This window comes from Lepidochelys kempii, chromosome 9 (assembly GCF_965140265.1).
Source record: "Lepidochelys kempii isolate rLepKem1 chromosome 9, rLepKem1.hap2, whole genome shotgun sequence".
NCBI lineage: Eukaryota > Metazoa > Chordata > Testudines > Cheloniidae > Lepidochelys > Lepidochelys kempii.
This window is the reverse complement of record NC_133264.1, coordinates 28,346,339-28,369,583: the sequence shown is the minus strand read 5'-3', so window position 1 is coordinate 28,369,583 and position 23,245 is coordinate 28,346,339. Positions and strand designations below refer to the sequence as shown.

General features: G+C 44.1%; 1 protein-coding gene across 1 annotated transcript in view; it reads right to left on the bottom strand.

The window, feature by feature from the left end:
• WWTR1 (WW domain containing transcription regulator 1) overlaps positions 1-23,245 on the bottom strand; it is a 120,316-nt gene that overhangs the window by 10,533 nt on the left and 86,538 nt on the right. Inside the window, exon 3 of the mRNA XM_073359714.1 lies at positions 13,846-14,051. Within this exon, the coding sequence (XP_073215815.1) occupies positions 13,846-14,051 (206 nt within the window). The remainder of the gene's footprint in view (positions 1-13,845; positions 14,052-23,245) is intronic.

Genomic DNA, 23,245 nt, shown 5'->3' with positions numbered 1-23,245 from the left:
TTATAACTTGAGTTAACTCTGTATTGAAGCCAAGCCCTTTGAAAGAATTAAGGCATGACTCAAAGTGGCAATTATAACACTTTTTAAGAACCTGATTCTGATCTCACATTTGTTTTATAGCAGTGGAATTCCATTGATTTAATGGAATTATTCCTGATTTATTCTGGTACAAAAGAGATCAGAGTCGGGGTTAAAAATAGACTGTCAACTACTAGACAGACTAATTTATTAGATCTTATAACAGAGCCATCTGGATGAGTAACAGAGTAGCTAAAACATTATCCAGGAATCAGGAATTTGATCCAACAATCTTTAGGGTGAACTGCCTATGTTGTTAATGATCTGTTTCATGTACATTGTACAGAAGGTGATAAATCAGTAATTAGAGCTGAAGCGAACATTTGAAACTTGTTTCTAAACTCTCTTTTTAAAAGACCAATCCAGAGAAACACCCTTGTAACTGGTTTCAGAGTAGCAGCCGTGTTAGTCTGTATTCGCAAAAAGAAAAGGAGTACTGACCTGTAGCTCACGAAAGCTTATGCTCAAATAAATTTGTTAGTCTCTAAGGTGCCACAAGTACTCCTACACTTGTAACTGTAACTGTATTTCTGTGGAACAACAGTGACATCTAATGGCAAAATGGACTATTACATAGGGTGTATTATTTGCTAGGGATGGCCCAAAGGAATACGTCTTCTATTCAGAGGTGTAAGAATCAATAAAGCCATATCGGTTATTCACCTCAATTACTAATTTAAAAAAAAAATGAATTAAAGGAGCAGTTTCTATAAACCCTGGTAGAAAATCTTTCTCCACTCAACCACTTTCAGCCACTTTAATAGGAAAATATTTAACTCCTTCAATATGACTGTAACTGTTCCTACTAGTACTGTTTTGAAATTAGATTAGTAAGGAAGACTTTATGAAAAGCTAAAATTAAGATTGTCTCAACTAATACCATAAGCATGATGTAACAGAATATTCAGAGTTTCTTTGCTCTAGGACCGGGGTAGGCAAACTTTTTGGCCTGGGGCCACATCTGGGTATGGAAATAGTATGGCAGGCCATGAATGCTCATGAAATTGTCGGTTGGGGTGAGGGCTCTGGCTGGGGGTGCAGGCTCTGGCTGAGGGTGCAGGCTCTCGGGTGGGGCCAGAAATGAGGAATTCAGGGTGCAGGAGGGGGCTCCGAGCTGGGGCAGGGAGTTCGGGTGCAGGGGGGCAGGTGAGGCCTCTGGCTAGTGGTACGGGCTCTGGGGTGGGGCTGAGGATGAGGGGTTGGGGGTGCAGGAGGGTCCTCTGGGCTGGGACCAAGGGGTTCAGAGGGCGGGAGGGGGATCAGGGCTGGGGCAGGGGGTTGGGGTGCGGGAGCGGGGCAGGAGGGCAGGCTTCAGGCAGCATTTACCTCAAGCTGCTCCTGGAAGCAGCGGCATGTCCCCCCTCCAGCTCTACGCAGAGCCGCAGCCAGGCGGCTCAGCGTGCCGCCCCTGCAGCTCCCATTGGCCATGGTTCCCTGCTAATGGGAGCTGCGGGGGAGATGCTTGGGGCGGCATGTGGAGCCCCATGGCTGACCCTACGAATAGGAGCCAGAGGGGGGAAATGCCGCTGCTTCCAGAAGCCGTGCAAAGCATGTGCAAAGCAGGGCAAGCCCTGGCCCCAGCTCCCTGGCCCACAGGAGCTCAAGGGGCGGATTAAAATGTCTGAAGGGCCGAATGTGGCCCCTGGGCCATAGTGTGCCCACCCCTGCCCTAAGGACAACTAACAACCCTTCTTTACTAGTGTTTGAGGAAAGCAGTCAGTCATGATCGCAATGAGGACCTTTTAGTGTTTTAAAGGGTTGTTAATGACGTTTATTGCTGTTTGCTCAGACCTCTAATCTCACATGATTATACTGTAAATTTCTCTTTACTTGAAGCCACATTTTCTCTTTACTTAGGGCCAAATTCTTTCCTCGCACATACACTTGCAACTTCCTTTAAAATCCAGGTCGGCTGAACATGTGTACCTGAGGGCAGAATTTATACCATGTGTTTTATTGTACCTGTAGCTTACTCTTCCAGTAATACTGGCCAATCTGGACTCTTCACTCGTAAGTGAGTAACTGTTACCTTAACACCATATTTTAAGACAGGCACTTAGTATTATGTTTCATTTCATTGTTAAGATATGAGTTGAGTATGCGAAGAGTAAACAGACTCAGAGCCTTTTTGTAATACCATGTCATCTTGTCTGCCATGCTAAAATTATTATAAAGCCTGCTGGGCAGTCTTCCGACTTACAATTCAAATCAGGTGGATGACAGCAGCAGATACACCTAAGTTCACTCTCATGTGAGTGACATACGTGACACTATTAAATCTGAATCCTAGAGCACTGTCAAATTTCTACTACTGCACCAAAGCTTATTCAAAAGGATTTTTTCAAAGCATAAAATATAAAGATCAACAAAAATAATCAAGCTGGGAGAATAATGGGGCAGAGGGAGGAAAGAAGAAGAAGAAGAACAAAAAAAGATGCAGATGGTTTGCTAGGATCTGTTTTGCTACAATGCAGTCTTTAAGCCATTCAAGGCCATATTTTAGCAATTTGGGCAATATGTTTTCCAGTCATAACTGGGGCCTTCATACATTATTAATGATAAGATTTTGGCATGGGGCAGAAAATACTGACTCAATATGGGAACTATTTATTCTGTTTGCAAGGATGTAAAATAATTTTCAAGTAAGTTTAGCCAATACTCTAGAGTAGAACTGTGTCTGAGGCCAAACAACTAAATATTATGGCCAGGACGGTAGTATACTTCTCTCCCAGGCATTTGGGACCAAGTCCTATTCAGAATGGATGGCATCTTTTTACTGGCTCAGGCTTGTGTCACTGCTCTTGAGGTGTTCCCCCCAATCAAAGGAAGGGCAGAAGGCAATGGATGAAAAGCATAGGACATGACTTGCATGTAACTTATTTGGTCACTGCCAAGCAGAACGAAAACCAAATCACTTTTGATATCTATTTCTCAGGTAAAACACACAGGACAAAAAAGCAAACTTTGGGCCTGCTCCTGCTGTCACTGGGAATTTTCTCACTGGCTGCAATGAGATCAAGATTGGGACCTCATTGTGTACATCACCAAAAATAGTGAAGTTTAAAAAGTGACATTTTTTAATTTGGTCACATTCATTACCTAAATTTTGTTCCTGCTGGATGTCATGCCAGCTTTTCAATTTCCAGAATGCAAAATAAGTTCATTGGAACTGTAAGGAATATCAGACTGAATAATCCTGTCTGTGCACAGGTGACTGGGAAACCTTCCTGTATGCAGCAGCCTGTACTCTCAAGGGACCACACTACATAAACCCAACATTTTAACAAGTTCTGGTGCCACTTGTAATAGCAGAAGTCCTTGAATATGACTAGAAATAGAGAAAAATGAATGTAGAAATAGACTGGTCTATAAAATATACTTTGCTGGAAAAGGTGATATTAGTGATGAACCAGCAATGACTGTGAGAATCTACCAATTATCTATCACAGGGAATCTGCATCACAGCCCAGCCAAAGAAAATCTACTCAGGTAAGAGTTATCCAGGTCACACGCTGGTTGAGGAGAAAGGCCATTAATGAAGTGAATGTTTGTGGACAATCAGTAGGTTGATGCACAGCAAGGGAGTTTTGAAACTCTTTTGATTAAAACTGTCAAATGCCTAGCAGGTATGCTATTCCGGTTTCCTGTGTTTCTACAACAGGTAGTGACATACTGGCTGCTGAAAGCTCTCTCTAAGTAATTTTCCATAATTATTCTCAAACACTGTCAAAGACATAGTTAATTCATAGTAACTAGTAAATTCCATTACTCAGGAAGATGTCTTCACTCCACTAGTCTACCAAGTCATTGGGAAAGTGTTATGTTAAATCAAAACGATGGGCAGGAGGGAAGTGGGGGGAAGAAGACAAATAAGATTTTGAACAATCTGTACATACACTTATATAGACTCTGTTTTAAGTTAAATGGAGGATGGAGATAAATACCTTCTCTCTCTATGGAAGACTTTCTAATTAACCTATCCCAGGAATACTGAGGTACCTTCTTTTCCCATTTTCTGCCTTCTTCCATGAAGCCCCATATGATTGGAACTGCCTCCCTCCTCTCAAACACACCAAACAACCTGCACCTCATCCTTCAAGACCCTGATTCCCTTGGTACCTTTCCAGTGTTGCAGTCTCCAAGGTTATGCAACGTGGCCACACATGAGATCAGCTGCTTGTTAAGGAAACGCAAAAGGGTCAAAAGAAAAGAAAAGCAACAGTCTAATTTGAGCTTGAGGCACCTATATAAATGGCTGTTGCTCCAAAGGCTGAGGAGAGAGGGGTTGCAGATGTAATCCAAGTCAATTCATCATGAACCAGATGAAGTGTCAGGTTATTAATCTACAATCAGTAATGACAGTTGTGCTACTAATGCAGTTCTCTCAAGAAGATAACCCAACTCCCAACACCATTGTAGTCTGTTCCAGGGGCTGCAGAGTGCAATTAAAGTGTTTGCGGGGGAAGGGGGCACAGATTCCCTGCCAACCTGACCCTCCTCTTCCACTTTTCAGGTGCCCAGCCCTGCAGCAGCTTAACCCATCCTTATTAGTCCCTGTACCTACCTACTACAAATCAGAGCAAGTGGTGTGGTGACTTGATGCATGGGGTCACAGAGCCACTCAGGTTTGGCTTGACTGCCCCTCCATCAGAGGCAACGCGTAACTGTTGATAGTGGTGGGGGGACCACACAAATTAAAGGTTCTGGTGGTATGCAACGGCCAGAGAAGGGCATATAAACCCTGGCCTAAGGGGCGGACAAGCCAAATTTGAGTGAGTAGCATTGTGACCTGGTGCCTGGGGTTGCCACGCCACTCAGGTTTGGCTTGGCCAAAAAGTGGTTGGCTCATGGCCTGGGTACCCCCCACTGGCTCCACAGCCTGTGGTCTGTTCAACACTGGTTTGCTATACCATACTATTACAACCTAGCCCGGTTCTCCTCTCTGGATAGACCAGTCTGTTCGTGAACCCAACTGATGAATCCCCATAGTTATAATAACCCTGCTGGTTCTGGGCAGAGGCTGGCCACTGTTCGTAGCTCTGGGTCTCACAGGCATGATCTTAGGTGTAGACCATGTGTATGATATCCTTCTTGGGCAATGGGCATCTTGCAGTTGGGCCTTCTTAAACCTCAGAACTAGGGCCTCAGCCCACCCATCCCAAGACCTCAGTTGCTTAGACAAGATTCCCCAGAGTCCACCTGGCTGTGTGAACTCCAGTTTCTAGTTAAATCCATCAAGACCAAGGTGGCTGGAAAGCAAGGAACACAGACTTAACAAAGGAATTTGTTTAACTATACACTTTACTCTTAACAGGGCACACGACAGAGTTACAGATCTTTGGAAAATAACTAAATCCTGAACATAGCCTGTTCCGCCCTATCCCCCTGGTCTGATCTCATGCCTCCTGTTTGTCCTGGGTTTGAGCAACATCCTTAGGATAAGCAGCCCTGCCTGCCTTCATTATCCTGGTCTTCTTTCCTGTGCTTGTGGTCTGGCCCTTTGCTTAGTGAAGCATCCCTCTTTTAAAACAGTCTCTGTCCCCTTTTTGCTCATGTGCTTCAGATGGGAGATTTTTGGGGTCCACTTCCCCACGCGCGGTTGGCTTCTGTGTAGAGATTAATTAAAGGTCAATGGCCCTACCGCTAGAAAAGAGTTATTCAGCTTTGATGGCTCTTTATTGCTTTGTCATAATTTCTCAGACATAAGTGTCAAGCCCCTGCTATAAAATGGATACTCTAATCCACAAAGGAAGTTGCAATACAAAATATGAGTCCCTGAAACAAATTGGGATTCATAAAACAAAATGGAATTCACAATCAGACACAGACATATCCCCAACCGGTCACAAATACCATACAGTGACAGGACAAAATTCTGCCCTTGGAACTCTCAGGTACAGAGAGGTTGCACTGCAAATTTGACTCCCAGGGAGAAATTCTATCTGGCTCAGGCCCTTGTTCCTGCCTGGGCTCCCAAAATGCACATGCCAGAGCAGTAGCAGCACCACCCCATGAGAGGGCTTAATGTGCTCCTTGCTCTTTGCTCAGCCAGCTCTGTGAATTGGTACAGAAAGGGTGGTGGGTGATGTTCCCAGCCTAACACTGCCCCCTTTGGGACAGCAGCTAGATGGAAGCAGGGGCTGCACTCCCCAATGGAATGCTGGCCAACTTGTGCAGAGGAGAAGGGAGAGTGAGGAAGAGCAAGGCTCCCTCCCTTATGCTCAAATAAATTTGTTAGTCTCTAAGGTGCCACAAGTCCTCCTTTTCTTTTTGAGAAACAGGCAAGAATCCAGCCTTTGCTCTTTCCTGAGAACTGTGATGCAAAATACTTTACAGAACTCAAATGTATTGAAGAGACCAGACAGCATATGGTATATATTGCTGTCTGCCTCTCTCCCTGATCCATCTCCTTAATGAATAAATAAATAAATAAATAAATTAAAATAATAAAAGGGGTTCACCAGTATAACCTATGGTGTAGCTGTAAAGGAGAAAATTCACACACCAGCATGGCATATGGAAGGAAAGCTCTTGTGGCTGGTAGAAAGAGAAGGAATTTTTGAGAAGTCACACTTTCTTGAACTGTATTTGTAATTTTTTGGTACACTGAAAACATACCCACAAACCTTCTAATATAAATTTCAGTTAATGTGGAGTTACTTTGGGTTAACTTCTGTAACTCTCTCCCGGTACTATGATTATGGTAATTTCATTTTTGGGAGAAGATAAGAGTTCACTTAACAAAATAACATCAGGCGTTTAACAGCTATGGTACCTCATGTTCATCAGGCTGTTCAGTTTGTGGGCAATATGATAAATGGTCAGCTCTTTCAGAAGATTTTTCTCAAAACATTCCTTCCACAACTAAGAAATTTTTGACAAAATGGCCATTCTTTCCAGAGCACTGGACTCACTGCTCCTGCACAAACTACTGAGAGTCTTGTAACGTGTATTTGGAATTTAATACTGTCTGGGTGTTTTCTGTGCTGCAGCTGAACTGGTATAATCACTTAGCCAGGGAATTCAGATACTGAGCTCTCTGGAAAATGTGGTGCCAACTACTGATTGGTCCAACTAGGAGAGATTCATGCCCAAATTAATTGACTGCGTAGCCAGATATAGTATCTGGATTCAGACTGTTCTACTTCAGAGCGATAGCATAGTCAGCAATCTATTTGAGGATTGCTTACTCCACTCCAGGATTTAGACAGGCCCTGAGTATCAAGGCAGTCTTTGAGCTACAAAGCAAGGGAGCTACAGCAGTGGTTTTCGAACTTTTTTTCTAGCGACCCAGTTGAAGAAAATTGTTGATACCCGCGACCCAACAGAGCTGGGGACGAGGGGTTTGGGGGGTGGGAGGGGCTCAGCGCTGGTGCAGAGGGTTGGGGTGCGGGGGTGAGGGCTGTGCGGTGGGGCCGGGAATGAGGGGTGATGGGTGTGGGAGGGGTCTCTGGGGCAGGGTTGCAGGAGGGTGTCAGAGCTCTGGGCTGGGGGTGCAGGCTCTGGGGTGGGGATGGGGATGAGGGGTTTGGAGATGCAGTAAGGGGCTCTGAGTTTGGGGGGGGGGGATCAGAGCTGGGACAGGGGGTTGGGCCGCAGGATCACCTCAGGTAGCTCCCGGCCAGTGGCGCAGCAGGGGTACTAAGGCAGGCTTCCTGCCTGTCCTGGCACCGCGGAACACGCTGCGCCCCGGCAGCAGCCAGCATCAGGTCCGGATCCTAGACCGAGGCGCGCAAGCAGCTCCGCGCAGCTCTTGCCCACAGGCACTGCCCTCTCAGATCCCATTCGCAGGGTATCGGCCAATGGGAGTGCAAAGCCGGTGCTCGGGGTGGGGGTAGCACACAGAGCCCTGTGGGGCCCCCCACCTCAGCCTAGGAGCTGGACCTGCTGCTGGCCGCTTCTGGGGCACCGCATGCTGTCAGAACACGTAGGGACTAGCCTGCCTTAGCCGGGCAGCACCGCCGACGGGACTTTTAATGGCCGGTCGGTGGTGCTAACCAGAGCTGCCGCGATCCAGTGCCTTACATTCCAAGACCCAGTACTGGGTCGTGACACGCAGTTTTCAAACCACTGACCTAACAGACCCATTTCCAATCACAAATGGGGTGAAGCAACAATGTGTCCTTGCTCCTAGCCCTTTTGGTGTATTCTTAGCTGTGATGTTAGAAGAAGTCCCTCATAGCTCTTCAAATGGCATCACATCTATCAAAACAAGTCTTGTTTTCCAAATTAAACTCCGCCATTATAACCACTGAGGGTATATTAAACATTTCAAAGGCACCCTGACACAAAATCTGTGCAAAACCAACATTTCTGACTCGACCATTGAGCAACTGGTGATGGATCTTATTCCATGACACCATGTCTTAAGGGTGGGTGTCCACACTTTTGAGAAGAATCGCACTGAGCTGCTGGAAACACTGCGTCAGGCATGGAAACAACATGCAGCTCAAGGCAAATGGCTCTTTGGCCAGTGCTATCAACATTGTTCTTCCTGAATTGTTCTATGGAGTCATGCAATGTCCCATTAGTACAAACTCTGATTGTCCATGTTGTCTTTGAAATCAAGGTGACTAGCTTCATTATCATCATTACTCCTTCCCTGCTCTGGTCCAACTCTGCTTTCTGGTGCAGGGGATGCAGTGTGGAGCCCACTTATAAGCACTGCTGTCAATGATATATTCTCTTGTTCCTTGGGTGATAATGCAACAAAGACCATGACTTCCTGAACAATGCACAGGGGCACAAGGGAAAAGGCTCCTGATGCTCCTTCCTTCCTTCGTCGGATATGCATCCGATGAAGTGGGTATTCACTCACAAAAGCTTATGCTCCAACACGTCTGTTAGTCTATAAGGTGCCACAGGACTATTTGCCACTTCCTTCCTTTTGTACAGCACTGCAGGACTAGTTACTATCTAGCCCTGCAACACAGTATTAGGCATCCTTATAACTGAAGTGCCTGGCAGTGTGCTGTTCCAGTGCCATGTGGATGACAGGTTTGGAGACACATGCTGTCGGTCTCTAGCTTTCTAGACAGTAAAAAGCCGAAGGAGGAGTTCCTCCTGCTGACCAATTCAGGCAGCCTTTGGCATTCACTTCAAAGAGAAGTGAATACCCATAATAATCTGCCTGGCATTGCAGTGGATGTTGTCAAAAAGGGAAGAGGATGGGGAATCAGTGGAAACAAAAAGAAAAATAAATGCAGTATCCTGAGATTACAACATTGTCAAAATGCCTGCTTCTTCGGTGGGTATTTGCTAAAGCTGCCAAAATCTTTATAGGCTTCAAAGGGGTGCAGCATATTGAATTATTCATTGTATTTGTACATACTTCTGATGTAAACCTCCTTTTAACTGTATCCCAAAGGATTCTAGAGATCCACTGTCACATTTCCTGCAACCCTTCCTGAGAAATATCTTACTGCACATGCTCAGCTTCCAAACCGCCCTTTCAGAATGGGAAGAGAGACTGGTTTTATATTGCTAGTCATTATAATACCTCTCCTGCTGGTCCTCTCACTTATGATAGAAAATTGAGCATTTAGACATTGTGTGTGCTTTCAATACATAGGGCTAATGACCAGGCTGTGCACTGGGTATACTCACAGGGAATGGAGAAAAGGAATCCTTCCCTTTGGACTGTTGCTGCAGCGCCAGGACTTTAGGAGCCCAGCAGCCAGTGAGCTCCCCCCCCAAGGACAAAATACTGGTGGATCTGCATCTGGATCCTCCCCCATGCTGCTTCTCCCTTGTTCAGGCTCCCCATACCTTCCCTTTTCTGAATTAGAACTGCAGAATTCTGCTGATCCCTCTGCACCCATGAAGGTGACATCTGGGATGAACCCCATGGGAAACATGACCTTGGCTTGGTTTCCCCTACACTTCATGACAAGGTGAAAAGTTTCTGAAGTTCAACACTCTTACACAACCATTCAGCTCATAAAGAGAGAATGGAAACAGGACACTTTCTTTGTGTGACCCTTTCAGACCTTTCCCACTGACAGCTCCTCTAATAACTTCCATCTCCAAGGGATTTTAGAAAGGCTGGCTTGCCATTTTTTCTCTGCAAGACTGACAAAAATAATCAGAGGAAAAGAAATTGGGAAAATGAAATGCTTCTGAAATGACCAGGCAAGGGAAGATTCAAATGAAAACTGAGTCACATTGTGCTTTATGAAACAAAGAACCCTTCTTAAACATCAACTGCTCAGCTCCCCATTCAATTGCTGAAGGAAAGAGAATTGTTACTTTTTCAAATGCTAGCCTTCACCTCCTAAAACGAAGGGGAGGGGAAAAACAAACACTCTTAACTAGAAACCTCCTAGAACTCTGTATTTCTTCACTGCTGGGTGTGTCTCTCCAGCAGGGCAGCTGCAGAGACAGGAATGACTGGAAAGAGCCAGCCAGCCAGCAGCTGCTGTCAAGCTGAAAGGAGATTTGAGGGACCTGCCAAAAGAATTCCACTCCCTTTCACCCAAACCCTTTTCACCTCATTTCGGTCGCCTAGCAGCAAGCGCATACACTTACTCAGCATTTTTTTCCTTAGACAGGTTGCATTAAAAAAAGCAAAAGCAGCAGTGAAGGATTAGGATAGGAATAACAATGTGTCAACAATGAAGCCCCTCAGGGGTTTGCTACACTTCATCATCCTGCTAGGCCTCAGTACTGCTATGACTGCTGACAGGAAGTTCATAAAGTTCCTGTCTATTAAGACTACAAGCTATAGATTGCAAAGATACATTTTTTTTTCTTTACACTTTATCTTCTAGGGCAGTGGTGCCCAAACTTTTCCTGTCATGCCTCTCCTTACCAGTAATGGGATCTGTCTGCGCCCTCCCTCCATTACTGCACAGTTGGCTCAGAAGAGGCGCACAAGCTGGGGGCAGAACTGCGGACGGGGGAGGAGCTGGGGGTGGAGAGGGAATGAGGGCAGAGCTGGGCTGCAGGTGGACCAGTGGGTGGAATGGAGCTCTGACTGGGGCCAGCTGGGCTGGGGTCAGAACGGAGCTGCAGCTGGGGGCAGGGTACAGCTCTGTCTGGGGCTGGGGTTGGGTTGGGAGTGGAGTGGAATTGCGGATGGGGGTGGAGCAGACTGCTCAGTGTGGAGGATACACCTAGTGCTTCATCATACTTGTATTCACATGTGAAGAAGCGTATGACGGCTCCCCGCTGCTTGCCACACATGCACTTGCAGCATCAAAGGGACTTATATGAGGTGTGAGAGTAGAATTTGGGTACAAGATGTTTGCAGGATTAGGTCTAAACTTTAAGGGCCAAATTCAGTACTGGCATAAGCAGGTAAAATTCAACTGGCTTCAGTGGAGTTGTCTCTGCTTTGTGGCCCCAATTCAGCAAGGTTCTTAAGTATATGCCTAACTATAAACATGTGAGTAGTTCTACTGAAGGCATTGGAACTATTCAGATGCTTAAAATTTGGCATGTGTTTAAGGGCTTTGCTGGATCCAGGCCTATAACAGGATTGCATTTTGATCTTTGATTTTTATTCTTGTTTTTTACAAATGTAGCTAGACGGTGTTATGCAAAGTTTCAAAGTGTTTTGATGCAACCTTAAAAAAAATGTTTAAATGTGTTCACACAAATTTGCAGAAAAAAAGATGAAAGGAGTTGTAAACACTAGTGAAGCAAATTAGCATGTTTTATTAGAAAGGGTATTTGCAAATTCTCTTATGCTATATTTGTCCAGTTCTACTCTTTACATCATATAGTTAAAATAGGTGTCCTTTCTCACTATGTCAGCAATCCTTCCTGTGCTGGTACAGAACACCAGTATTTGATAGCAGAACCTGTAACTTTGAGCCAAAATCTGCATTAACAGCTACACATGGGAAATCCCCAAATAGAGGACAATTGTTGATTCTTTGCAATTCATCTGTAGATACTATTGTTACAGTGATAACTTAAATAAGACTCCAAGAAAGAAGAACTCCAGACTGGAGATGTCCCAAAGTTTTGATGGCAGAAATACATGGTAAAATATTCTGGAAGGACCTTGAACTTCTTATTCCTTTTATTAGTAATGCTCCTAGCCACTTTGAGGCTAACAGAGGAAAAGGAGGTAATCACTATTCATTACATTTTTGCCACATATTGGCAAGGAGAAACGAACCAGCTTGCTGTTAATTTGTGGCTTTGAGGAAACTTTCCATCTGTCCAAAAATAAGTTAGGTCCTACATGGGCAGGCGAACATCCCTTTCTGGTAACATCTGCTTTGATAATCCAGATCTCTGTTTCCCTCTTAAAAGCTTCAAAGACATGATGACTCTTTTGCTCCTTGCTCCCCACAATATGTTCTAAACATTCCAGTCTATTGTCATCACTAACACATCTTCCCTCATTAATTCACCTCCCTAGGTAAAAAAAAAAAAGTAGAGATCAATGTTGTTCACTTAGTTGTGGCAAGACAGTCAGAGGCCAGATTCTGCCACAGACTAGGGGCGTTTACATAAGGAATTTTGATTTGAGATCCTCTTTGCTACTTGCACCAATCACTATAAAAGAAATATCTAATATCAAAATAAGGACTTTCACAATTATATTGTGATAGTGACTATCACAAGCAAACAAACACTGGTACAATTTACAGTATACTAATAAAACACTAGAAATATTATGCCAATTGGTGTCAATACCGTAAGAGAAAACATACTTCTATTTGCTGCCAAGAAATGTGATACTGTATTTAGAATACAGTATAAACAAATGTTACCCTGAAATAACCACATGTGTTTAGGCACAAAGCCCCAGTCAAGAAGACTGTAGTCATGAAATAATAATTAAAGCAACAGATTTCTAAGATTTTTCTTTGGTGAAAGTGCATCTTTTTTTGACATGTTTGGAACTCTGACTGCCCATATACAAGGCCATTATATGACCATAATATCCTCAATAAAACGTACTCAATTCACACTGTGTTCCCTAAGGAAGTTGATTAATATACTGTGTAAAACATAACATCATCAGCAGAGTACTCCCTAACAGAAGGAACACATCCTTTGCAATTGTTAAAACTGTTTATTTCCTTAAAGCAGCGCAAAGGAAGCTACATATCTATTTGTACTGTATGAGTCATTATAAAACTGAGCCTTAAAAATAAGAATACACAAAACGTAAAAGAACAAAAAAAACAAAAAACAAAAAACCTCACTGCCCCTGGAAAAATTACCATCCAGACCACATTCATGTGAGATGTAACTCAAAGTTGTACTGTAATCAAAGGACAAAATGCCACCAGTGACAAAATTTGGCCCCAAACCTCTAAGACAGACTGTTGGGAACAAGTTCTGGGAGTTTTGCCATTGTCTTTAATGGGACCAAGATTTGGCCCACAGTGTTAAACTAGAGCCAAATTCTGCTTTTACTCAAATCAGTGAAAATTCAGCTGAGATCAACAGAGTTACTTTGGATTTACACAGTTGCAAAAGAGCAGAATTTGATCCCTACTCTCTGCTGTTATAGCTATTGTGTATTTAGTTATGAAACTGTCAGGACTTCTTTTTCTGTATACTGCACCTTTACATTTCTAAGGGCTGCTAGATGCAGAAATAAGTAGCCACTTTGCATTCTCTTCAGTGCAGTTTGTGAAAAGAAACACAAACATCGTGTACTCGCTAAGACTATTTTCTTTTTTTGTTCTCTTTATCGAAAAGAAAAATTAATTCTGCCTGTACTTGTTTGCTGTTTGTGCAGAGAAAAAAACATAATTTGATGCATCAAATGAAAAATGTTTGCAGAAAGAGTAACAGTACCTGTCGCAGGAGCTCCTCCTGGCGCATCCTAATTCTCTCCCTTTCCATTTGGATCCTTTGAAGCCTCAGCTTCTGTTGCTGCTGTTGCTGGGTAGTCAGTGCATTGGGCATGTTCAACAACCCACCCTGGGGGTTCTGGGTAGGATGGCTCTGCTGGGACATGGCTGTACTTGGTGTCATTTGTTGCTGGTGTTGGTGATTCATTACTATGAAAGAAAACGATTAGACCTGTTACGTTAGTGTCTGAATTCTACTTTAAGACAACAGAGGGCACAGTACATATGTTCTCCATCTGCATTCAGTGTACAGTTATTGTTCACACATAGATAAATAGCAACTACTCCCTCTGATGAGATTTGACATAAGTAATTATTTAATAATTAGTTGTCATCGTTTAAGATTCAAAACCAAAAGTTCAGTTTAGGGTAAACCCTGATATGTTCCAATACATATCTAATGTTATATAGTAAAGTATATAGATTTTTAAAATTCAATACATTCCCTTGTACGTGACTAAGTCTACACCATGTAATAACCTGGCTGAAATATTTTCATTATTTAGATGTTTATTTTATTGAGGAACCTAACTGAATTTTTGTAGAATGAGTCAGTGGTCTTGACAGTTTTGTAACAGTGGTGTTTTTCCACAACTGGTGGAAAAAGAACTTCTGTACATCATTAGAGGAGATAATGCTTTCCCATGAGTTAGGGGGCTAGCCTGTGATGCAGGAGACCCAGGTTCAATTCCCTGCCTTACTACAGACTTCCAGTGTGACCTTGGAGAAATGACTTAGGCCCAGATCCTCACATGTGTTTAGTTCCTAACTCCCATTGATTTCAAGCCTTACTCTCTCTCAGCCTCATCCGTAAAAGAGGAAATAATAGCTTTTCCCTACATCACAGGAGCATTGTAATGATAAAACACATTAAAGATTGTGAGGCACACTGATACTAAGGTAACGGGGGCCATAAAGTACCATAGAGAGAGGGAGTGTTATATGATGAGAACCAATGACAAGCGTGGCTCTTAGAAGTAACAAAATTAGTTCAACAGAGTATGATACCAGATACCAACAAGAGTTGCAATGAAACTAGATAGCCTTTTAGTGCGTTTATTAAAGCTCTTACAGTTCACATTTCAAGGTAGGTGAAACAGTAATAAATATGGTGCAAACAGAGTTAATCTGAATCATGAGGACTTTCATAAATAAAAAAACAAAGAAATAGTAATAAATACAGATCAACTGGCCGTTGCCCACTTTTCCTGACAGATGTTTTTGTGCCTTTTGAACAAAGAGTACCTCTTTTTTCCCACATGGCATCAGCCATTTTGTTTTTTGGCTGCAGTCAGTGGAAAGTTAGCCATCTGTGCTTACAGTATGAGAACTGTTATGAATAGAAAAACAGTGTAATTTACAAGTTGCTAGTACATTAAACCAATCTCTTTAGCAAAATTAGGAGGGAAAACACACCTTGCATTGAGAGAATATACCAGGAATAAACTGGATTCCATGTGCCTTTCAAAATGCAGACTTTAAAAAGTTTTTACTAAACAGAATAGCCCCAAATTCATCACTGGTGTAACTACATAAGGTTAACTGAATCAGATAAGACTGACTTTCAAGTTCACAATTTAAGTCCCGGTGTACACTAAAAACTTATGTTGGTATAGCTATGTAGCTCCAAGTTGTCGAAAATCCACACCCCTGAACAACAAAGTTATACCGACATAACCCCTTGTGTAGACAGTGCTATGTTGATGGGAGGGGAGGTGGAGATCTATGCAGATGGGAGCAGCTCTCCCGTCAGTATAGGTAGTATCTTCATTAAACTCTATAGTGGTGCAGCTGCATCGATGAAGCACTGTAAGTGTAGACTAGCCCTTAGACTCTTTTCAAAATGAAAAGTATAATAAATTAGAGATTACAAAGACTAATTTAGATCTGTTTACAACAGAGGCACATGTAAATCTTTTAAGATTTTTGGATTGTATGTACAGAGTGTCTGATATAGTTAATGTCTTACAAAGAAGATCTAGATACTCCTCAGCAAACTTTATTAACATTTGAAATCTTATCTGTGGGAGCATTCAGATTTGGAGTAGACTCATCAAACCGCGCCCTTGATGGAGTATTCAAAACATTTGTCTTTGGAGGATAGCTCTGCAGATGGAAGGTGAGGAGGGGAAGCTTTTTTCAACTAAAATTGATTTAACTCCACTGAAGCTAACTGAATGCTTCCCAAACAACACCAGAAATAGACTGGTCAGAGTGTTAGGCTGTGTCTACACTGCCACTTTCAGTGCTAAAACTTTAGTCGTTCAGAAGTGTGAAAAAACGTCCCCCTGAGCAACAAAAGTTTTAGCGCTGAAAAGTGCCAGTAGAGACAGCGCTTCATTGCTGGGAGTGTGGCTACTACCGCTCTTTCGGGGTGATTCTTTTTTTAATCACCAGGAGAGCTCTCCATTGGTGATAAAGCTTGTCTACACTACCCACGTAGGTAGGGAAGCCTGCACTACTGTTTGTGCTCCATATTATCCATGGGTGGAATACTTCAGTTTCCAGTGTTGTCAATCCAATACTTTTCATGAGCACTAAAACAGTGCACTTAATTTCCCCTGTCCCCCCAAAAACAAAACAAAAAGCCAACCAATGAACCAAAATAACAACAACTAACAATAAAGTTCTCCACATGCATTGTCTGAATCCAGATTGGATAATGGTTGGCAGCCACAAAGTTCCTTAAAAGTTTATTGACCTTCTCTGGCTGTTCCATTGCCAGTCTTTTAAGTAAGGAATAACCCAAATAGACAAGCTTCCCTCTCCAAACAAGAACACCCCTAATCTCAGAACACTGTCTTACAAGGAAAATGTTAAAGAAGTTTTTCCTTCCAAAGGAGCACGGATTTTTATCTCTTATCTTTTTCTCATTGTTGCTCCTATCACAAAGAAAGCCAAAATTTTAGCTGGTTTCTCTTCCTGTCTTCAGACCAGGATGAGTTTATATTATGTGGATGTCTGACCTTCAGCGTATCTGGTCTTTCAGTATTGTAGATAACAATAAAGATAGAATGAGCAACAGGGACTATTGCAAAACAGCAAGCACTGCTCAAACTATGTTTCTGAGGCCATGTCTACACTACACAGTTTTGTCGAGGCAAGTTACCCAGACGATCAGAAACTGGTTTAATTACATCACTTGTATGTGTCCACAGTTGGTGCTCTTGCATCAACAGTGAGAGCAGTGCACTGTGGGTAGCTATCCCACCGTGCTACTTGCCACCTTCTGCAGCTAGAAGCTGTGGGAAGGTGGAGTGGATCACAGTGCATCATGCATGCAAGCTCAACGTCCTATGATGCAGTTTTTTTCTGTCCCAGCATTCCAGGGGCTTTCGACTGTGTTTCATGGCATTTTTCCACGGCCCCTGCTTACTGTGTTCTAGCCATCGCTGTCTGAAAGGATGGACCCTGCACTGCTCTCTACTGTTGTGGTCACTTTTATGAACATGTCACAGATGGTCATGCAGTAAATCATGAGCACCCAATCTCTGAACAGGAATCAGAGTTGCTGTGTGCAATGGAAAGAAACAACACCAGATTACTTCTGGCATTCAGGGAGCAGCTGAACACAGTGGAACATTAGTTTTGGGCTGGGGAAACAAGCACCAAGTGGTGACATCATTATGCAGGTCTGGGATGACAAGCAGTGGCTGCAGAACTTTCTGATGTGGAAAGCCACCTTCTTGGAACTGTGTGCAGAACTCGCCCCAGCACTGCAGTGCAAAGACACCAAAATGAGGTCTGCCTTCTCGGTGGAGAAGCATGTGGTGATCGCTGTGTGGAAGCTGGCGACTCTAGACTACTACCGATCAGTCATAAATCAGTTGTGTCAGGAAGTCAACTGTTGGGGCTGTGTTAACGCAAGTGTGCAGGGTCATTAATCACATGGACTACGAAGGACTGTGACTCTTGGCTATGTGTGGAAAACAGTGGATGGCTTTGGGGCAATAGATGGCTGACGTATTCCAATTTTGGCCCCGGACCATCTTGCGATGGAGTACATCAATACAAAGGGATACTTCTCTATGGCACTGCAGGATAACCGTGGGTGTTTCACTGACATCAACACGGGGTGGTCCAGGAAGGTGCATGACACATCCATCTTCAGGAACACTAGCATGTATAGAAAGCTCCAAGCAGGAACTTTCTTTCCAGACCAGAAGATTCCAGTGGGGGGATGTTGAAATGCCCACAGTGATCCTGGAAGACCCAGCACACCCCTTACTCCCATGGCTCATGAAGCCTTATATGGGAAACCTGGACAACAGCAAGAAATGCTTCAACAATAGGCTGAACAGGTGCAGAATGACTGTAGAATGCACCTTTGGCATATTAAAAGCATGCTGGTGCTGCCTTTATGGCAGGTTAGACCTAAATAAGGAAAATATTCCCATGGTCATAGCAGCCTGCTGAGTGTTCCATAGTATTTGTGAGGCTAAGAGTGAAAAATTTTCCCCAGGGTGGAATGTGGAGGTGGATCACCTGGCTGCTGAATTGGAACAGCCAGATACCATGGCTATTAGAGGGGCACAATAGGGGGCTATCTGAATCAGAGGGGCTTTGAAGTGACATTTTGACAATGAGCACCAGTAATGTGTCTTTCAGTACAGTACTCTGCCATGCTTTTGTTAGCTTGCTGCCTTGCATGAAAATTCTGATGATTCCTGACCAGAATTTGTAGTCAGCAAATGATCAAATTGCTATGTATTACTCCCAGCAGCAACCACTACCTGTAGGAGACAAATAAAGATTGGTTATCTTTCAGAGAGTTTGTTTTTATTTAATATCAGTTAACAACGCACACAAAAGATTTGGTGGGAAGAGAGATAAGAGGGCTGGGCACTGTAGGCTCTCATAGCTGTGTGTAAGTCCAATTATCATTTTGGATGCTGTCTGAAGGGGTGGAGTGAATGGGCTACCGAGACGTTCTGGAAAGTTGCAAGGAATGTGTGGGAGGAGTTTGGGGAGGACATGGAAAGCAGTTCTGTATCAGCTGCAGGGGGAAGCGAGTATGCATGTGTTCTACCTGGAGCGTGATTAGGGAGTTCAACATCTCTGTTTGCTCCTCCATCACTTTTATCATCCACTCCTGGCCCTTTACAATGTGCTCCTTTCTCTCCTGTCTTTCTATTTTAAATTTTTCCTTCAGGGTCTCTCTCCACTCCCTGTGTTCTGGGCAAATACAGTGAGTTTGGCTGGGGGGAGGGTGAGGGGGGGGAGCAGTGGGAGATTCAGTGCTCAAGATAGGGCAAAGGGTCTAGGTGTTTTTTAAGGGGATCACTGCAGGTGACTAAGGACAATATTGTAAATTCTGCCACCCTTTTTCACAGGTGGGGGTCATTGAAGCAGATATCTCACTCCTGAGCGTTAGCAAGGGTGCATCTCCTGTACATGTGCGGCTTCAGATCTGGTCCCTATGCTGCTTGCCTGTGTGCCGCTTTGGTCCCTGCACAAGTGATTGTCGATTGGCATGGGAAAGTTTCCTACAACGGGGGAAGGAACAAACCAGCTCTGCCAAGGAACCTTCAGCAGAGGTTTGGCGAGTACCTTCAGGAAAGTTTCCTAGAGATCTCTCTGGAAGATTCCAGTGAAATCTCAGTATGCATTAATGCACTGCTTAGCTGCACAAGGAAATGTGGAGCACACAGAAACACATCTTGTCTTGTACATTTCTGTCCCTTCTCCCACTTCTAGAATATTCAGAGCAAAGGACAGCCCTATATATATACAGCCCTCATATAACCAAGCAGCATCAACTCAAAAAGGTCACTTACCAGGGCTCTCCTCTCCTGCATCATGCATGCCAGAGACAGACTGCTGGGACTGGCTAGACCCTGCTGCGTGCTCCACATCATCCTCCAACTCGACTTCCTCTTCCAAGACTTCATCCTTGGGGTTGAGTCCATTGTCTGCCACCTCCAGTCCCAATGAAGTTTTAATGGGGCTCATGGAGGTGGGATTGCCGCCAAGGATGGCGTCCAGCTCTTTATAAAAGTGGCAGGTCTTTGGCAGAGCACAGTTGGCCTCCCTTGCCTTCTGGTATGCCAGCCTCAGCTCCTTTATCCTCGCATGGCACTGACACGTGTCCCGGTTTTAGCCCTTATCCAACAAGCCACAGGAAGTCTGCCCAAATGTATCGAAGTTCCTACGGCTGGAGTGGAGCTGGGACTGCACAGCCTCCTCTCCCCACATTACCAGCAGATCCAACAACTCAGGTGTGCTCCAAGCGGGAGAGCGTTTGCTGCATGGAGCTGCCCTGATCAGCTGGAAAGATGCGATGTGAGCTCGCCACACAGAGCAAACAGGAAGTGCAATTTCAAAAATTCCCGGGCCTTCAAAGTGGGAGGGGCAGATGCCTGTATATCTGGGTGCAGGGCAGTAGAGTTCGAACTGCTGACCAGAGAGGTCAGGATGGACATTGTGGGACACCTCTTGGAGGCCACTTACAATGACATAACCAAGTGCGGTGTCTACATTGACACTTTGTCTATACAACTTTGCCACAAAAAGCTCTATACCTCTCTTCAAGGTGGCTTTATTTTGTCAGCAAAGCAGGAGAGTTTTGCCGGCAGAAGGAGCATTGCATTGTGTACACGTCCACTGTTTTGTCAACAAAACCGGCTTTTGTTAACAAAACTGTGTAGTGTAGACAAGGCCTAAGACATAGAGGATCTGATTGTCTTCTTATGTAAATCAGGAATAACTCCACTGAAGTCTGAGTTACATCATGTAAAACTGGGATAAGTCCTTAATACTGCAAACAGTTATGCAAGTACTTAACTTCCCATATGTACGTAAGCATGTGTTTAAATCTCTGCAGGATCTGGGCCTAAGTGAGAGGAAAATCAAGCCCAACATCATTGATCTCTTGAGGGAAATTACAATGCATGGGATTCTTCTTAAGTGCAAAACTTTTGAAACTATGGGACAAATGTAAAATGCTGAGACTGAAAAAGGCTATGAAAATATCACTAGACAAACATCCTGCCTGTGCAGATTCTCTGAGGGAAGAGCAGGGTGACAGCTTGAATTGTAGCAGTCTTATGGAATGTGTTAGTCATGGATGTCTACTGGCACAGCTACACTGGAAAGTTTACAGCAGCGCAGAGCTCTCTAATATAGCTGCTCTAAGCTGACAGGAGAGAGCGCTCCCATCGGCTTAACTGCTTCAGCCCCTGCGAGTGGCAGAAGCTATGTAGGCAGGAAAACTTCTCCCGCCCACACGGTGCTGTCCACACCAGAAATTCTATAGCCCACAGCTCTCCTGCCTCTAGCAGATCTCAATACTCTTTTTGCACCACAGATGGGCTTCTCTGGGGCTAGAAAAGAGAGAAGGGGAAGAATAGGACAATGCTGTGGAGGTGAACCTCCCAGTGTGATGACCCCCTTCATCCCTCCAAAACAGATCCGAGTCTTTCGCTTCATGGAAGTGGAATGGAAAATCGGTTCTTTTTTTGTAAAATAGTCACTAAAACTAGTCACTTCTGAATACTGAGTCTGTATTTGGGAATTAGGTCACTGAAATGTACAACTTATAATGTACTTTCTTTCCTCTGCTTTCCAGCAATTTTATTACGGTTACATGCTATAAGCATGGACTTGGATGCTGGTGTTAGTGCAGTGAACAGTTTAAACAGGAATATAAAAAATTACATGACACTGTTTGACCCATGAATAATTAAGTACACTACACAGCATATGATTATTTTGCTGATAAACAAACAAAACAATAAATCAGTCATTCCACGTCCAACAATAAACTACTTCTATCAGCTGAATCTGACATAATGATTTACCTAAAGGAAAGTTTTGAAAGTTTCACTGGAGGAGATGGTAGTATCTTATATGAGAGCCCTTTATATTAGAACATTGTGTAGGTTAGGTGTATACAGGCAGCATCAGACCAGGGAGGAAAGGGCTCCTAAAAAAGGAGACAAGATAAGCCTCTGATGGTGTCCGGGCCTCTGGTGACTATAGCTGGGTCTACCAACCAAAACCACTGGGGCCTGGATGTGGGAGGCAGGAGGGGATGTCTTTTCTTCCCTTAGATAAGGAGATGGAAGTGCCAACTGACTCTGCTTCATATTGTGATTTGCTTGTGGGCTCAGCTGACTCTGTGTTTTCACTGCAATATGTGTCCTCCAGCCATTATCTGCCTCTTGTGTTTGAATTTAGGGAAGCATCTTAGATCATGCCTTATAAAGTACAAAACAACACAATACTGATTTCAAATACAGCCAGGAACAAGGGAGAGGTAGGACCATTCCACTGCCTGTGCTCTCTGGGCCGTCTCCATAGATGGCTCTCTGGATCTCAGTTCTGCTGGAACATTGGTCCTTGCCAGGCAGAACTTGGATCCACAGAGAAATAGTGCTGTTCTAGAACTGTCACTCCTAGGATAGGTCTTAAGAAGGGCCTCCAAGTTCTGGATCACCTGGAACTATTCCTGTAGGTCAGTTTGAGTCTTCAGACAAGTCAGTTTTTCCAGCCTACGTTGCTTGTGAAATGGGGATGAGATAATTATGTATCAGCATAACTATCAGTTCTACAGGCATACAGTTTTTCCACAGTCATAACTCGCAAGACACATTGAAAATGTCAGATATAGAAGATTGTTTGCAGTGTCGCTATAACCATATTGGTCCCAAGATATAACAGACACAAGGTGGGTAAAGTAATTGGACCAATTTCTGTTGATGAAAGAGACAAGCTTTCAAGCTACACAGAGCTCTTCTTCAGATCTAGGAAAGATGCTCAGAGTGTCACAGATTGTTTAGTGTAAGTAGTGTGACAGGGTCGGGCTAGATGGCTATAGGAGAGTAATAGAAGGCAGATATATTAGCCCCAGGCTAAGTGGGTCCCTTTTCCCTGGGTAAGGTAACAGGGAAGGTTCCAGAACAATCAGAGACAATTAAGACAGGCTGATTAGAACACCTGCAGCCAATCAAGAAGCTGCTAGAATCAATTAAGGCAGGCTAATCAGGACACCTGGGTTTTAAAAAGGAGCTCACTTCAGTTTGTGGTGTGCATGTGAGGAGCTGAGAGCAAGAGGCACTAGGAGCTGAGAGTGACAAAGTGGACTGTTGGAGGACTGAGGTGTACAAGCGTTATCAGACACCAGGAGGAAGGTCCTGTGGTGAGGATAAAGAAGGTCTTGGGAGGAGGCCATGGGGAAGTAGCCCAGGGAGTTGTAGCTGTCGCACAGCTGTTCCAGAAGGTACTCCAGACAGCTGCATTCCACAGGTCCCTGGGCTGGAACCCAGAGTAGAGGGCGGGCCCGGGTTCCCCCCAAATCCTCCCAACTCCTGGTCAGACACAGGAAGAGTCGACCTGGACTGTGG